Source organism: Dunckerocampus dactyliophorus, chromosome 4 (assembly GCF_027744805.1).
Source record: "Dunckerocampus dactyliophorus isolate RoL2022-P2 chromosome 4, RoL_Ddac_1.1, whole genome shotgun sequence".
Classification (NCBI taxonomy): domain Eukaryota; kingdom Metazoa; phylum Chordata; class Actinopteri; order Syngnathiformes; family Syngnathidae; genus Dunckerocampus; species Dunckerocampus dactyliophorus.
This window is the reverse complement of record NC_072822.1, coordinates 5,091,278-5,109,510: the sequence shown is the minus strand read 5'-3', so window position 1 is coordinate 5,109,510 and position 18,233 is coordinate 5,091,278. Positions and strand designations below refer to the sequence as shown.

Here is an 18,233-nt window from a genome sequence, read left to right as displayed (position 1 = left end):
GGCGACTGTCAAGGCTCAGTAGGGGCAGGAAGGAAACGTTTCTCAATGGAGCTGCACTTGAAGCGACCACGGCTATTCAAATGAGACTCAACAGACCATCCCCAAATTGAGTGCACGCATGGCCGCGCACGCTTCCAAAAAAAAAAAAAAAAAAATTAAAGTGTCCCACTGGTTTTGTTCCCAGCTGTCAGCTGCTGGATTCCACCACAAACTAGCACATTGCCTTTTGTGTAGAAGGAAAAAAAATGGTCGCCGCCCCCCCCCAAACGCACCTTCATGAAAGACACTCCTTATTCATCACTAAATAAAGACTGAAGGACGCCAAGCCTCAGATGGATGGCAATGAAGTTGGAGCAGCAAGACTTCACTGCAAATGGGAGAATGACTGCAGTAAGCATTTACAAGTGTATGAAGATGGCCGCCATGGGCAGAACGTGTGTGTCAACACTGGCTGGGGTTAATTGCCCGTCAGCTAACAAGACACGGCAAGGCAGACGTACGGAAGTCAAATGACGGTAGCTCACGAGTTTATTTTACAAATTAAACTGTTGAGGGCCCAGAACACACTGCCAACAGTGAATCAGTCCGTGGCGAGCTGATCACTTGTTCCACCTGTCAATGTGTCAACATGAGAAGGACATGAAACCCTCAGCGGCTGCTCCATGATGGCAGAATGTCAGTGCGCACGGGGCGATGCTGACTGGCAGGTGGAGGATGTTGAAAGCAGCTCATGAAAACAACATTAATACAGATCAGTTTTGTGAATGCAGCAACTTTAAATATACAGTAAATGCAGTCAAGTCAGTTGTATTCATACACAGCCCATTGCCAACAAACGTTATCTTACGGCAATAAAAACCGGGACAAAAAAAACAAACCCCAAAACATAAGCACATTTCTAAACTTTAATAGTGATTTGGCGTGCATGAGACAGTGGAAAGAAAAATGTAGCACTCTGACCACATGGTCATTTACCAACAAGTATATTGCACAGCACATCAGCAACAGAACCGATGTTGTAACATGCATGAGTTCCACACCAACAGCTGAGCAGCGGGACCATTCTTAACATTTTAAAGTGCATGCAGAGGTAGATAAAGCTGCTGGATGTTGACCACTCATATTTCAAGTGCAGCTACTGCCAATTTAAGGAGTTGATCAAAAAAACAAAAACATCAGGTGTTTGCCTACAGCCGCAGCCAATGCTAGTAAGAGACCCCGGTGGTTATTTGCTTTTGTACACCAAATCACCCGATGACTGTGCTGTTAGGTGACTAGAGGTATTAATTGGAGCTTTAACAGTATGCCATAAATTTGTCTTTCTACTATCAATATCCTAAAGTATATTCATCAGGTCAGTCCTAAAAAAAACTATTATTGGGACACCACTCTCTCATTCAATACCAAAGACATAGTTATGTTTTTATAAGCCCAAACTCCTGATCACAACTACATATTCATATGTAGGCAAAAAGAGAGAGGCAAAAAGAGAGAGGCAAAAAGAGGTGATGATGCAACACTCCACTCATGGATTTCACTTCAGAGCAATTTTAAGCCATAAAAACGGCCACAAGGTGGCAGAAGTGCATTTGATAAGAGCTCTGCAGAGATCATGTGGATGGAAAAATCACACTTGACAGGAAGGAGGAAGTGACAGAGCGTGGAGGAGTGTAAAACGCAGGGAAATTTTAACGCATGCGCACACACGCACACGTGTGCATACACATGCACACACATAGTTCAGTTTCAAACAAAAAAATTGCAACTAGTTCATGGTGTTATATTTGTAAATAAATTGTTTTGATGTAAAACAGCCCATTTTTTTGTGTTACATTGTGGTATAGTTCAGATATTTGAGCTTTCACAAAAGCAAAAAATATATCCGTTAAAGTGAATGCTTGAAATGTATATTTTCACAAAAAGCTGGTTTTAGTCGGGAACCAATATTTTCCTGAAATTACCTATGTTCAACTGCTGATTACTAAAGAACAGAAAAAGGTAGAAACAAACTTTTCTTTTGATAGGTTCCATGTTTATATACTCATAGAACACAATATTCTGTGTGCCTTGAAAGATTAGTCAAAATTGTCTAAAATGGCCGATATTAGAAGGGGTTGTCTTTTGAAAAATGGCTGGGATTGAGTGAGTTGAAGTGAAACTGCAAGTGAGTCGGTCCCACCCTTCGGGAAAGACTTTCTGCAAGAATTTGTTGATCCGGAACAAGAGCAAACAAGTCATTCCTCAACAAACAAGGTAGCAATCAATCTAGCAGTACACAGGATGGATGGATGGATGGATGGATGGATGGATGGATGGATGGATGGATGGATGAGTGCAGGGTAACTTCAGTCTATATAACAAGTCACTTGTCTAATCAGAAGGTTCAAGGTTTAGTTTTCATTTGGAAATGTTGTGAGGACCAATGACTCTTCTCTTCCATTCCCATAAGGATACCCAACATAAAAAGCCGTAATCTCAGAAATGCTAGTCAGGGGATTCAGAACGCCTGGTCCATCGACGGCAGCCAACAAGAGAATATTAAAGTGCACACAGCGAGCTTTGCCAACAGAGGTACACAAATGTCAGGTGTAAGACAGTCTTCCTGGACCAGGAATTACAGCAAACATATCCTTACAAGAGGGCCCGAGAAGGTGCCAAAACAAAGGCTCACAGCAGAAACACTGTAATTAAAAAATTCAACGCTTTTATTGTCCAGATGACCGAGTAGTTGGACTGATACCAATTTCTAGTAAATTCTGGTGGATGTACATTTTAAGAATTTAAAAAACGTCCCAACTTCTGTGTACATGCACAAAAACAAATTCATCATCACACATGGTTGATGTGCTGTGCGATAAATAAAACATTTTACAAGTGAAAAACTATTTGTCCTCTATTTTAAAAGCAATATGGGCTTCGATTGGGGCATGCATGTTAGGTTAATTGGAGACTAAATTGTCCATAGGTAAGAATGTGAGTGTGAATGGTTGTTAGTCTATATGTGCCCTGCGATAGGCTGGCAACCAGTCCAGGGTGCACCCCGCCTCTCGCCTGAAGTCAGCTGGGATAGGCTCCGGCATAACCCCGTGATCCTATTGAGGATAAGCGGGACAGAAAATGGATGAATGAATGATTAAGAACTAGAAACCCTTAAATAACAGCAAAAATAATTACATTCATAATATTACCGATTATTGTTATGATTATTATTGTTCAAACATATTTTAAGAAATGAAATTGTCAAATTGTGAGATAATAATTTTATTTTTAGTATTAGTTGAAATAGCGGTAATAGTAGCATTTATATTTTATTTGATGTACTTTAACTGTTTATTTTGTATGATTTATTGAAATTGCATTTAAAACTTTTTGTATTTTATTCCACAAACAGGGACAAAATAAATCATTTATAGTTAACATTGATGTTGGTTTGTGCATTAAATCTTAAATATACTGCTTAAAAAGGTATAATAATGTGGCGTAACTAGAGAGTTATGTAAAAATACTTTTCGGTAAATAAATATTTTGAACAAAAAAAGGAGACTACAATAAATAACTGCAGACAATGTGATACCCTAAGTAAAAGGTTACATTTACATTTAGCTGAAAAAAAAAAAAAAGTTTCTTTTCCAAGTGCACACATCGCACGCCTGCCTGTGTACTCATCAATGCGCCAAAGTCTGATTTAGTTATTCACATCACGCTCATGTAAAAAGTCTCGTGTTTCTTCTCACAGCCTGAAGGCAGTCACTTCATGCTGACTTTAGCACTACAAGCACATAATTCCTCTCAAGTTCCAGTGTCACAGCAGATAAACAGGAAAAAAAAGACAAAAGCTCGGTATTAAAAATATGTGCATGTGTGTGTGTGTATATATATTTCACTAACTATTAATCCTTTGAAACTTCAATTAACTTGTGAAGATTAAGCAGTGTATTATCATTTTAAACATTTTGTCTAAGGCCGCCTTGATGATTGCGTTTCATAAACTGCCTCAACGCAATCTTTTTTTTTTTTTTTTAAATCACGTCAACAAGTGGCAAAAAGACAATTTACTGCATGAAGAATGATCAAAGAGGCAAACATTTTTGCAAGATGTGGAATATCTTCAACAAGTCACGTGGTTCATCAACTTGTTTGGCAAATCAGTGTTTTTCTTTTAGCGCCCATTCAAACTTTGGATTTTGTATGCTGCAATTGAATGGTAACCACTGCAGGATGTACCCTCCTCTTGCCCGAAGTCAACTGGGATAGGCTCCAGCTCAACGGTGAACCTCATGAGGACAAGCGCGATGGAAAATGAATGGATGGATGGAGTTTGGACACAATGCAGGTGAACTACATTACGGGTAGGCTTATTAATGATCAACATTGACATGAATACCGTAATGCTGTAATTAGAAGCAGCCAATGATTGGAGCATGCCGTTATTTCCCAAAGAAAATTACATATGAAAAACCTTGTTTTAATTAAATAATTTGGCATAGCTCTGATTGAGCACCGGTCATTTATTAACAAGTATATGGCACAACACAGCAGCAAAAGAACAAATGTTGCAACAGCAGTAAGGAATAAACTACTCAGTCAGCATTAATAGTGCTGATGAGTTCAAATGTAACACACATGAGTTTGACACCAACAGCTGAGAAGCATGACTTACATTTGAAAGCGCATGACGAGGTAGGTAAACAATTAGCTGCATGATACTTGAAATGCAGCTCTGGCCATCTGAAGTTAATAACATTACTCCCTCACTCTATTGCGGTTTTTCAAAAATTAATTCATAAATGATCGCTGTTTTGGTGGTTGACTGTGGCCTATTAGCCAAAAAGACAAGTCATATGTAGTATTCTGTTCACTAGGCGTCAGTGATGTTACATTGATGAGACATTACCTTGCATCACAGTAGCTTAGCTTGCAGCCATTAATCTTCCAGCTAACATGACACTCCTCACTTCTCCTCCCATTCAGTGTGGAAGTGGTATGTTGTTGTTTTCTTACTTTGTCCTTTTTCCCCACTCAGTTTCAAGCCTATTCTTAAGTTTATAATAAATACATTGGAGGCCAGTTAGCTCAGCAGATTGCTGTTAAAGCGGTGTGCATTTCTTTTGTGCCACTTCAGAGATCTCATAGCTAGCAGTAGTGTCGGCGTGTATGACTATATACAGTATGTCAGATTACTGGTACACTGGCTGTCCTGGCTATCAATCAAGTGGCAAATGTCAGTGAGAATGGAGGATGTGGATCTTTTTTTTGTTAATGTCATGCGATCGAGCCACATTACGTTCGAGATACTACAACAACAAGGAACTTTCCCAATGCTAACGTTGAGTTATGTCTTATTACTCACTCGTATGCCATTACACACTCGCGGTAATACCACTCTTCTTCCGCGATGGAGCCATCTTGTTTACGTACTGTATCCACAGGAGAGCAGGGATACGGTGGGAGAAAAATATAATGCTGAGCATTTTGTGAGGTCAGATTTTTTTGAGCAGGTATTTTTTTTGTGCAAATGAATTACTCTTTTGAACGCATATTGTTTTGAGAAGCCAAACTCTTAAATGTCCCCAGCAACTGAGCAGAACTGTGTTCTTCATTACCAAAATCCGACCGGAACCGGATTTAGGAGACCAAGTGGGCGGGTAAGTCGCTGTTAATGGACTATACTGCTGATGGGGATGTCATACAACTTCATCTCAAAAAAATCACAACAAGCCCTTCAAGGCGTCAGGGAGTAGTGGCACATACACGGCAGCTGTCGGAGAAACTGTGTTTAATTGAATAAAAGGTGTTAATTGTAGCATATACGACTGTGTGGATATGGACAGAAGTTTCTGTCTGCCCTCTGTTCATTTGTCCCGTATACAGGTCAACAGCATTTTACACTCTCATAACATGAAATATATATAAAAGTACTTTCAAAATAATGTCTGCAGTTGTTAGTTATGTATTTGTGTGTAAACATGTGCAGCAGACCAGCGTGTGAACCCAAATTGGTGATGAAAAACAAGCCCAGAAAACTATGGCGTCGCCTCCCCTTCCGTGGTCTCCCCCTTGCTCGTCATTTGCTCCCCCCCCCCACATGCATCTTTCCATAGACCAGTTATCCAATTAGGCGATCCTCATTGCGTTAATCGACGGCGACATGAATATTCGCCACACTCACACGTGCACAGCTCCACCTGCTTCGGCCCGAGAGTCACGGCTGGCCGGGTTACTATGGCAATAAAGAGGAAAGAAGGTTGTAGACACGTTAGATATAAATAAAAGTGACAGCAGCAGGTCCACAATTAGGTAGCATGTTAGTAAGAAAGATGGGAGGGTGGGAGAAAGGGCGTGTGATTTAATCCAGAAGGCTTTAAACACTCCTTAAACAACCCGGCATATATCAACATACACACACACACACACACACACACACACACACACACACACACACACACACACAAACAGTCCTCAGGGTAGAGAATGCAGTAAATCATTTGGATAACAGATCATTCTCTTGGAATTATAATCCACTTGGGCGGCTCTATGCAGACCACATTACAGGTCTGCATTGTTATGCTTATTGTGATGTGCCATTTTTCATTACTCACATTAGTGCAATGGATCTATTGGTTCACACCTCTTGGAGTTTGGATTTTATTCATTTATTTTGGAGCTGCAGCGTCTCTCAAGTTCAAACTCCCTATTTAGGAAGCATTGAAAGCAATTTTTTTCCAAAAATAAAAAATACAATCAAAATAAATAAAAAAAAAATATGAATATTGGATGATCAGCCCACCATATGTAGATAGAAAGGAATGTTGACTAGTTGTAAACAAAAATTGCAATATTATTCAAAAAGATCAAAGAAATCAATTCAACCAAGAAAACAATTCACCCTGCCTGAATTACAACGGACCAGAAATACACCAAAAATAAGAATACAATCCATCCATCCATTTTCTATGCTACGCTATCTATGCTATCCTCATTATGGTCGAGGGGGTATGCTGGAGCCTAACCCAGCCGACTTCGGGCGAGATTGGACTGGTCGCCAGCCAATCGCAGGGCACATATAGACAAACAATCATTCACCCTCACATTCATGGACAATTTAGAGTCGCCAATTAACCTAACATGCAAGTTTTTGGAATGTGGGAGGAAACCGGAGTACCCGTAGAACACCCACACATGCATGGGGAGAACATGCCAACTCCACACAGAAATGCCCAAGCAGAGATTCAAACCCACTTCTTTCCGATCTGACTGTGTGGTTAACATGCTAACCACTCTGTCACCGTGCGGCCCACAACACCAAAATGGCTATAAAACCACTTTGAGCCACAATTTGTACTTCTGACTCACCGCTATTTAAAAATATAAAAATGTTTTAATAGTAGTGATGTCATGATAGAACAAATCTACAGGTCGTTTGCCAAATCCAACTTTGAATCATTGTAAAGCGGGAGTTACATCCCCACGTATGTGTTACCACAATTTTTTTGCAATTTTTGGAAGATTTGTTAGCTTTTAAATTGGGAGTGCAGCGTGCGACTCATGCGAGCTTGGTGTGCTCCATGTAAGGCTGTCGTATGTTTCACTCACTGGGGATGTACCGTGTGTGGGCCGTGTACGAGGCTCGTGAGGACCACTCACTGATTGCAAGATGGGCGTACTGGCTTCCTACGGCACCTACGGCGATTGTGACCAGGACAACCAGAGTGTACAGCGGGAAGAGCCGTCCGCTGTGGCCGGGTAAGGTGCATTAATGTCAGATACGCTGTGTGAGCGTGTCCTTCCATCCTGATTTTAACTCGACAGACGGCTTCATACTTTGCATTGTTGCATTGGGTTCCCCTGATGTGCCGTTTGCAAACAAGTTGTGTGTTTTGAAACGCTCTTACTTGAATGATGGGAACCGATTCACAGATTTAAAAAAAAAAATTAAAAAAAAATTGGATATGAGAACAAGCCTTATATGCAACGAGGAATCAGCTCATCCTTCACTTAAAAGAATAAAAGAATCGTTTAAAGCACTCAACATCACGTATGTGAGGGAACTGGAGAGCGGATAATTGCTTAGATATTGCTATTACTATTACATATCAGTGCATAATGCACCACATTTCACGACGGTAACAGGAACAGCGTTGTACCATTTTAAATAGTCATTTCATTACTAAAAAAAATTAAATTAGATTAGATTAGTAAATTAGATGACTTGTTAATGGACAACAGTACTTGTCCATGCTAACACAGCATTTTCATTGCACTCCTGTCGCAAATAGTTACTTATCTTTGCTTGAACACATTTTTGCCACTTTTAAAGAAATGTGTCATTATTCGAGAGGCTTTGGCACTTTCATTTATTATTATTGATTGGACTGAAAGATAAGACTTGTGTTTCTTCATTGATACATTTCTTATTGATCCCATGAAACAAAAAGATGCTCATTCAGCAAGTCTTTTTTTTGGTCCGTGTGTAAAAGTAAATACATTTGACGTGTTATTCTGTTGACTTTATTCTTGCCAGTACCTCACAGCATGCTTGGGGGATATGACGTTCTATTTTACATATTTGAAAATACTGTAAGAATGTCACTTATATAGAATTGGCTTCTTTATTTTATAATTCAAGATGAATGTCTACATCAACAAACTTTAACCACAGAATTATATCGTTTTTGTACACTGTATCAAATCGTACTATTTGTATACTGTACTGAATTGTTCTGTTTTTAAAATATCATTTTTGAAATCGTATCGTAACCTGTGTGTCTAGATGCAAATCAAGCCGTCTATCACAAAAAGATTTACAACCCTACAGAACAGTAGGGGCGTTAGTAGCGCCGTTATTTTTTAACGCCGTTACTCCCATCACTGGTGAGCAAGCACCCAAGTGCACCACTTCCTAACAGCTGAGGCCAGCCAAGTCAAGTGTCAAGCGTGAGTGCTTGGTATCCATCTGCCTTGCAAAGTTAGCGAGTAGCGGCTGCTGCACCATACACGCAACAAGAAAAATGGAGAGAGATGACAGCTTTAAAGTATTTTTTTTTAAATGCAATGACAATAAGGCAAAAAATATCACACAGAGCTTGGACGGGAGGAACATGCTGTTGGCTCAGTGTAATGGGTCAAAGAGCAAGCACAGATTCCTGTAGCGTCCTGCTACACTTGCCGTCACATTTTGCTGTCATGTCTCTCCCACGGATTGTTGATATTCTGAGACGCAAAGCAGCACCCACACAGGGCAAAAGTGTTATAATAGCTCTTTCACCTGAGCTGGGAAGAAAAAGAATCTCCACTGACCTAAATATAAGACGACCAAGACTTTTTAATTCATTCATTCCTGGCTGTTTTTCAAAAGACAACCCCTTCACTACGGGCCATTTTTGACGATTTCGACTGATCTTTCAAGGCACACAGAATACTGTGTTCTAAGTTTATATAAACGTGTAACCTACCATCAGAAAAAAGCGTTAGTATTCAGCAGTAGAACATTGGTAAGTTTCAGGAAAATCTCAGTTCCCAAATAAAAAAATTAAAAATAAAAAAAGAGAAAGAGAGCTTTTTGTGAAAAGATACATTTCACTTGGACACAAACATTTTTGTCTTTGTCACAGCTGAAACATCTAAACAACTACACCACCACATAATTGTTTTACATCAAAATAATTCATTTACAAATATAACATCACATATGGAACTGAACTGTGTGTGCGTGCATGTGTGTGCACGCTTGTGTGTGCGTGTGTGTGCAAGCGTTAAAATTTCTCCACGATGCGTAACACCTTCTGCACTCCACACACGTTCTTCCACTTCCTCCTTGCTGCCATGTGTGTTTTTCCCCACATTCAAATTCACATTCCGACCTCTTATCAAATGCACCTCTGTCCCCTTGTGGCCGTTTATACGGCTTAAAAGTGCTCTAAAAGTTACAGCATCACCTCTTTTTGCATCTCGTGTAAAAAAAGGTAAAACGTACAAATACGTCTTTGGGATCGGGCGTTTGGGTTTATAAAAACATATACTGTAAATACGTCTTTGGTGTTGAATGAGTTAAGAAGCATCAGTGAAATTATAATTAGCATCCTAACGCCTCGGCTGTGTGGTAACTTGCTAACAACCGTTTATCCACTTTTTTCCAGCAGGTCTCTGTGTCACAGCTGGTGTACGAGTGTGAGTGACAGGACCAAAAGCTCGCTTGAGGACAAGTCATTTGAGGCCACCTGCTGACATGGAATATATAAGACAACCGGTCTTTAAACTAGTTCCTACGGTAAAAATACCGTCTTATATTTGGGTCAATGTGGGACTTAAGTCTTGAGGTCCAGGGAGTGCAAGTGTGCAGAACACTCGGGCTGTCTTCGACTAAAAATGTTCACAGTTGAGTCTGATTCCTTACATTTTGTCCACAGTTGATTAATAGTTGACTGTTTTTTTAAGAGCAGAGCTAATAGTGATCCTGACAAATAAACACATCTCATTTGTGACTTTTCCCACCTCAGAGAAACAGGCTAAACCACACATAAGCATGGTAGGTGTGCACCAACAGTACCTTCATTTATTAAAGGACACAGAAAGCAAGGCGAACAAAACGAAAACACAGCGGCTGTCGACACGCTTCAGAAAAGTGCAGATAGAATAGGCCAAAACTCTCAGTTGTCACCCTAATTTCTTGCATTAAAATTCACTGTACATACTGGATGTGAAATGAAGTTGGCATAACAGCCTGGCCTGTTTTAAATGATACGCTGTTGGTTGTTGTGACGTTATGTGTAACAAGCTGCTGACAGAAGTTGCACTTCATTTTCTGGAGTCATTTTTAACCTTTTCAACACACTTAGGATAATTTTTTTGTAGCCATTTTGTGAGCCAATACGTCTGTCGACGTTGACGGTCTTCAAAGCCTTCAAAGAGGGCGCTCACCTCAGGTATTGGGGATTGTGCCACTGAAGCAGGTGTTACATATAAACACTCACGTCATATTACTTTTTAGATTGTTTTTGAATAAAAATAGGATATTTATAACAAAAACAAAGACATTCTTTGTAAAAATGTGTGCTCAGCAGCAGCCATGGGAACCTCCCATATAGTCAGAATGGTAGAGTTTTGATCACACGACATTTTCATATGATTCCACGGCAAGATTGATAGAATCAGACTCCTCTGAGTCAAATAGTCAACGATTCTAGGACACCCCTACAGCACACCGTCTTATGTAACCTGCGATTATTAAAAGAGTTTGTTTTCTGCACTCATTACTTTTAGATGTCAATGTTCACTATTTAGCCACTATTTAATGTGCAGGCAGTAAAATAAAATAATAATAATAATAATAATAATACACTTTATTCAAAGAGCACTTTTCAAAAATGCTTACCCGGTAAAAGCATAGAAATACAACTAATACAAGAAATACAAAACAGCTAAATAATGATAGAAAAAAACAAAAAGCTGCAACAAATGCAGTCAAAATGCATACAAAAGGCAAGCTTGAGATTGCAGTGTGATGTATTACTAAATGTGTGTGTTTTAAAGAGTTATCAGTTCAAAGCAGTGTGGAACAGGTGTGTTTTTAAGCTAGCCTTGAAGGTGGTAAGCGCAGCAGTGTCACGGATGTGCGGCGGAAGACAGTTCGGAAGGGAGGGGGTGGCAACAAAGTATGCTCTCTCCCCCCAGGTTCGCTGCTTGGTCCTAGAGACAGTCAGGTTGGAGGTTTGCATCTGAGGAGCGGTGGATATATAGGAAGGGGTGTGAGGTGGAGCACGTCTTTAAGGTAAGAGTGGGAGTGCTTTATGGGTGAATAAGGGGATTCTGAATTGGAAACAGAAAGGGAGGGAGCCAGTGGAGGTTCTGGAGGACAGAGGTGATGCTGTCTCGGGAACAGGTATGGGTGAGGAGGCGGGTGACAGAGTTTTGAATGAATTGGGGTTTAAGGATAAAGACTGGTGAGTGTGCCTTAAAGGAAAACAGCATTTTTTTTTTTTTATTTTGCCCTTCCTCCGCAATCCTTATGTGAGACATGAAGACACGTATGTCCTTTCTGTGCATTCCAAAGATAGAAAAATGAGGCAGCTAATTGCTGCATGTAATGGGACACACCTATTTCACTATTTCACCTACAAAGCCTGAGATTAAAACACCTCCAAAAACCACCAAGGTTTTATATACATGCTGTAACAGGTACATTCATAATGTAATACTTACACTACTTTGCTGTGCTTTGGTCACTTCAGACATTACCGGAACTTCCTTCCTGGGCACATTGATTTCACATAGCAACATAGAAACAAACACTACACCTAGCGTTAACTTTGCCAAACTCCAAAACAGTAGCGTTACCTTTTGGAAGTGGCCTGAGGCACTGTGAGGTAGTGTGGTGTGGAGAGGTGTCACTATGCTAGTAAAGTAGTTCTTCGGCATAACAATGTTAATAAAAACGTTGCTGTACCTCGGTTAATATGCAGGTCGTGTTATGTAAATATGGAGCGTTGCTGGCGCTTTTTGAAGTTTTTTTCTGAAGGCTTTATAGGCGGAATAGTTGTGTCACATAACGTGCATTCTTAGCTGTCTGTTTTTATCTGTTCTTATATCTTCAGAACACACAGAAAAGAGGAAAAACGTGTGTTTAAGTCTCATAGGGATTGAAGATGATGGGCAAGATTGCAAAAAAAGTGCAGTTGTCCTTTAAAGAATGCTGTTAGAGTAGTCAGCGTGTGACGTGATGAAGGCATGAATGAAGGTTTCAGCTGCAGGGAAAGAGAGAAGGGCGAAGGCAAAAGCTGTTTTAGTGACTCCTTTAATGTGTTGTGAGAAGGTGTGTTTACTGTCAAAGATGATTCCAAGGATTCGGGAATGGGGTGAGAGGGTGGATCTGTCATAGGAGAGTTGAAAGTCTTTGGTTGTGGAGGTGAGGGATGTTGGATTTGGTAGAGTTGAGTTTAAGGAAATGTGTTTGCATCCAGAAGCTAATATCAGAAAGACACTTGGAGAAGGTCGAGTGGGTCTGAGTGTTGATGAATTTAGTGGACATGTAAAGTTGGAAAACAACAACGATGCGGTCCTACCTTCTTGCACAGCCTGGAAGGGGTTGTTCCCATCCACAAATTCCACAGAGATGGTGATCTTCTCTGTCTCCAGGATCTCGTTGTTCAGGTTGAGGTCCGCCACCGCTAGGCGAAACACTTCGTCGTCCTTCCGCGCCGACTCATCAAAGATGGCGCCTGTGGAAAAGAAAGGCTATTTAATCAACACTAGAAGCAAAAAAGAAGCGTAATATATTTGACATTCCGGTGGAAAGTCGTAGAAGGCTCTACTCCTGCTCAGGTTTTATTACTGTGCATTAAGAAAGACAAAAGAACTGTTACAGACACACCAGAGCAAAGTTACTGCCAGCCTGAGGACCTCGCCAAGATGGCAGCATGTTTAGTAGCAGAGTTTGTCATTGTGATGACTGTCAACTGTTCTAGCGTTGGCAGTACAATCTATTGGATTTTTATATATACGCATAATAATATTCAATTAAACATGGTCTCTTTTTCTTTGTAGTTTCTCATTTCAACATAGTTGCAAAACCAGAAACCACCGGGCTACTAATTGTGGAAGATGAGGAGCAGTGGTGCGATTCTAAGCATACATAGTGTGTGTGTGCGTGTGTGTGTGTGTGTCTGTGTGTGTGAGCGTGTGACCGACTGCAGGTTACATTAATAACCAGAAAGGTTACAGTAGCTGATTAAGTTGGCAAAGCTGTGGCTATATTGCTCAAGGAGACGTGTCTGGTGCTATTACTGCAGAGCAAATTGGTCTGGAATCCCATAGAGGGTTGGAAGATAATGCATATGTTGGACATGATTAATGGATTTTTCTTTTTTTTTAATTATTATTACAACATCTAGGACATAGCCCATCTGCTAGCTAATCAAAGATCATTCCAAAATAAGAGCTAATCCAAAGAATGGTAACTATTGTATTTACAGTGGACATGCTGAACAAGTTACATTACAGAATCATATCTTTACTCACACTTGCACAATTCAACATGTCCAAAAAGGAGTAGAAAGAATAGGGCCCTATAAAATCTGTTTTATTTTTTCCCAAATTCAGTTTTTTCCGTTTTAATTTTGGATTGGTTGCGCGCTACTACGTGCCATTTGGTCCTTGTAGAACCGGTGCAGGAGCCTGGTTCGCATTGCCAGCAGTAAGCCGAGCCCGTTTCTGGTGAACGTTGGCCTCTGCCAAAGCAGCCCTCTGTCACCGATTCTGTTCATAATTTTCAAGGGAGTCCCGTTCAGGAGCCTTGGGATCTCGTCTCTGCTATTTGCAGACGATGTGGTCCTGATGGCCTTACCGGGCTATGACCTTCAGCATTTACTGGGCAGGTTCGCAGCATGAGTGTGAAGCTTCTGGGATGAGACTCAGCACCTCCAAATCAGAGGCCATGGTTCTCAGTCGGAAAAGGGTGGATTGCTCCCCGGGTTGGGAATGAGGTCCTGCCCCAGATGGAGCAGTTCAAGTATCTCGAGGTCTTGTTCAGAAGTGAAGGAAGGTTGGAGCCTGAGGTCGACAGGCGGATTGGCACGGCGTCTGCAGTAATGCGGTCGCTGTACCAAACCGTTGTGAGCCAGAAGGCAAAGCTCTAAGCTCTATCTCTCTGTCTATGTTCCCACCCTCCCCTATGGTCATGAGTTTGGGGTCGTGACCGAAAGAACGAGATCGCAGATACAAGCGGCTGAAATGAGTTTCTAAGAGATAGAGTGAGGAGCTCGGTCATCGGGGGGGGGGGGGGGGGGTGCCTCCCTGGTGAGGTGTTCCACGCATGCCCAGCCGGGAGGAGGCCTCCGGGCAGACCTAGGACATGCTGGGAGGGGACTATGTCTCACAGCTGGTCTGGGAATGCCTTTGCGTCCTCCCGGTAGAACTGGAAGAGGTGGACGGGGAACTAGGACTGGTGAGGTGTTCCACGCATGCCCAGCCGGGAGGAGGCCCCCGGGCAGACCTAGGACATGCTGGGAGGGGACTATGTCTCACAGCTGGTCTGGGAATGCCTTTGCGTCCTCCCGGTAGAACTGGAAGAGGTGGACGGGGACTAGGAAGTCTGGACTTCCCTAGTGAGAACGCTGCCGCCGCGACCCAGACCCGGGTAGGCAGGAGAAAATGGATGGATGAATAGTTGAATACTTTGAATAGGGACACATTTTACTCATCACATTCACTGAAAATCTCAAGCATTTTCAAGTCACACTAAGTTCCTCGTCCAGTCCCGAGTCATCACTGTTAAAGGCCGCATTGATATTGGCTCAGCTAAGAAGTTCTACTGTATATTTGAGGAAAAACTCCATCTCAGCTCTGTGACATAGGTGAGAAAGTATTATTAATATGAATGCTTCCACCCAAATTACAATTTTTACTCTTAACTTTTCAAATATTTCAAATCTTAAATTTTTCTTCCGGGAAAGTTAGGACTTTTTCCACAACCTACTTTTCCCAACCTTTGATTTGTTTATTTTTTTTTCTTTAATGTTTCCACTCAATGTTAATAAAATGACATTTTTCCTCGTAGTTTCTTGTAAAATTGTGAATTTTTATCCTTGTTAGATGACTTTTTTCTCTTAATATCGTGACTTTATTGTCATAATGTGACAGCTGTTTTTCTCATTTCTGCTTTTTTATTTTTCAACTATTTCAACTTTCTTTTCGTGAATTTTCCACATTTTTCACAACCTACTTTTCTAAAAATTACAACTTTGTTATTTGGTTTGTTTTCCATAACATTGCAACTTAAAAAAAAAAGTATTTTTCTTTAAAATTTCAACTTTATGCGACTAAAATGACCTTTCCCTCATATTAGGACATTATTGTTGTAAAAATAAAACTTTTTTAATGAGACAACTTTTTCTCTTAATAATTTTACTTACTTTATTCTTACTCTTACTTACTTTATTCTTGTAAAATTACTGCTGATTTTTCCATTTGTGCCGTTTTTCCTTTTTCAGTTTTCGTATGAAATGATACTTTTAGAATGTGCCGCGGGCCAATATATATATAAAAAAAGGTCCCCGGGCTACACTTTGGACACCCCTGCTGTAAGGGATCATTTTCAATCCCTGTTTACCTTATCCTCTTCCACTAAACACAAAATGTAATTAACCTTCAGAAGGACACCTCAAGTTTGAAATGTGACTGCGGCTCGAAGGCGGCCGTAAACTTCAAGCCAACTGCTGCTTCATCACCAAGTCCTCATGAAATATGCATCCTTCAATAATGGGAACGGTCTGCGTTTGGCAACTGTAAACACCCTCTGCTCTGATTGACTATTTGTTCTTTTAATAACAATGCAATATGGATGAGCTCGGGCGAACTTGTGGCGACCTTGCTCAGACCATGCCGGAATTCCTTTTACTTGTTTGCGAACTATAACCAAGCAAAGTTGGAAAGAGTACAACTGCAGCCCGTTGTCATTGATTATTTAAAACTCCTTAAATGTCACGTTAACGGAACATTAATTAAAAGTCCAAACTCATGTTCCATCCCTTTCTACATGCCCAAAAAGGTCGACCATCCTGTCAGGCTGTCATGGCTCCAACTGCGACAAGGACTTTAAAAGGAGACACACTAGCGTGAATGCACATCCGATCAGAGCTTTCCAGGGGATGTTGCTTGGTATGTTGCAATGATCCATTGTTGTTTTCTTAGGACTTTCTAAAATAGGTCAAACTATTGTTTAAAAGCACTGCAACTTTCGGCCTCAAACATGACGATCCATCAAATTCGAGTAATGCATAGTAAGATACAGTATAGATAAAGTAAGATATAGTAAGATACAGTATACAGATAGTACAGTATCTTATGGTCTGGGGCCGCATGAGTGCTGCCAGCACTGAGATTCATTGAGAGGAAACATGAATTCCAACATGTACTGTGAAGTTTTGAATCACAGCATGATCCCATCCCTTGGCAAATTATTTTCCAACATAACCAGCAAGATGACAGCCTTGCTGTGGAAGGCAAAGGTGATAGGGTTGCCAAATATGTCCCTTCCACGGCACCTGTGGGGCGGCATCAAGTGGAAGGAAGGTGGAGGAGAGCAAGGTGTGTAACATCCTGGAGGAGTGGAAGAGGATTCCAGTAATAACCTGTGCAACGCCACTGAATTCCATGCCCAAGAGGATTAAGGCAGTGCTGGATAACAATGGTGCTCACACTATATAAATCACACCAAGGACACAATTTGGGTATGTTCACTTCGAGGTGTTGCCGGATATTTAGACAATAATGGCTGTGTGTTGGCTCATTTTCAGTGGTTAGTAAATCTATACAGCAATACATGCTGTACACCGGCTAAAGTGCATCCTAGTTTACTTTCAATAATATTCTCGCTTGTAGTCAGGCTGTAGCCGCTCACTTTTGTGAGTTCCATTAACTCATTCAATATCAAAGACGTAGTTTTTAGTTTTTATAAACCCGAACTCCTGATCCCAACAAGGTATTTATACGTCTTTTGCAAAATGCGGTGATGACGCAACTCTACACTAATGCATTTCACTTCAGAGCAATTTTAAGCTATGAAAACGGCCACATGATGGCAGAAGTGCATTTGATAAGCGCTCGGCAAGGATCATGTCATTGGAAGAATCGCTAAAAACAGGAAGGAAGAAGTGTGAGAGCGTGAAGGAGTGTAGTGTGCAGAAGGTTACACATTGTGGGGAAATGTTAACACATGCACATGCACGCGCGCACACGCGTGCACACACACTTCAGCTCCAAATGTGAAAATTGTAAATAGCTCATGGTGTTGTACAGTATTTATAAATAAATAAATTAATTTGATGTAAAACAACCCCTTTTTTGTGTTGTTGGTGTAGTTGTTTCGATATTTCAGCTGTCACAAAAGCAAAAAATATCTGTCAAAGTGAAAGTTATGCTTGAAATGTGCCTTTTCACAAAAAGTTAGACAGGAGTCTAAACTTTCTTTAGGTAGGTTCCACGTTTACAGTATATAGCCATAGAACACAATATCCTGTGTGCCTTGAAAGATCAGTCAAAATTGTCTAAAATGGCCACTACTGAAGGGGTTGTCGTTTGAAAAATGGCCGGGACTGAATGAGTTAAAGACCAATGGCAAGCTTCATGTATCATTATGATTCATCATTTAACTGAAACAACAATGCCTCAATTTTATGGATGACCACAAAATGCATGCTGATGTTGCATCAATCTTTGTAATTCGTGACAGTGAATGTAAA

At 40.7% G+C, this 18,233-nt stretch overlaps 1 protein-coding gene across 10 annotated transcripts in view; it reads right to left on the bottom strand.

Moving 5' to 3' along the window:
- The window catches only part of grid2 (glutamate receptor, ionotropic, delta 2), a 514,233-nt gene that overhangs the window by 405,784 nt on the left and 90,216 nt on the right, over positions 1-18,233 (bottom strand). For all 10 annotated transcript variants that reach the window (XR_008570124.1, XR_008570125.1, XR_008570128.1 and 7 more), the window contains one exon: positions 13,059-13,214. Coding sequence is in view for 5 of the 10 variants with exons in the window: in XM_054774557.1 (XP_054630532.1) it covers positions 13,059-13,214 (156 nt within the window). In the remaining 5 variants the exon portion in view is untranslated. The remainder of the gene's footprint in view (positions 1-13,058; positions 13,215-18,233) is intronic.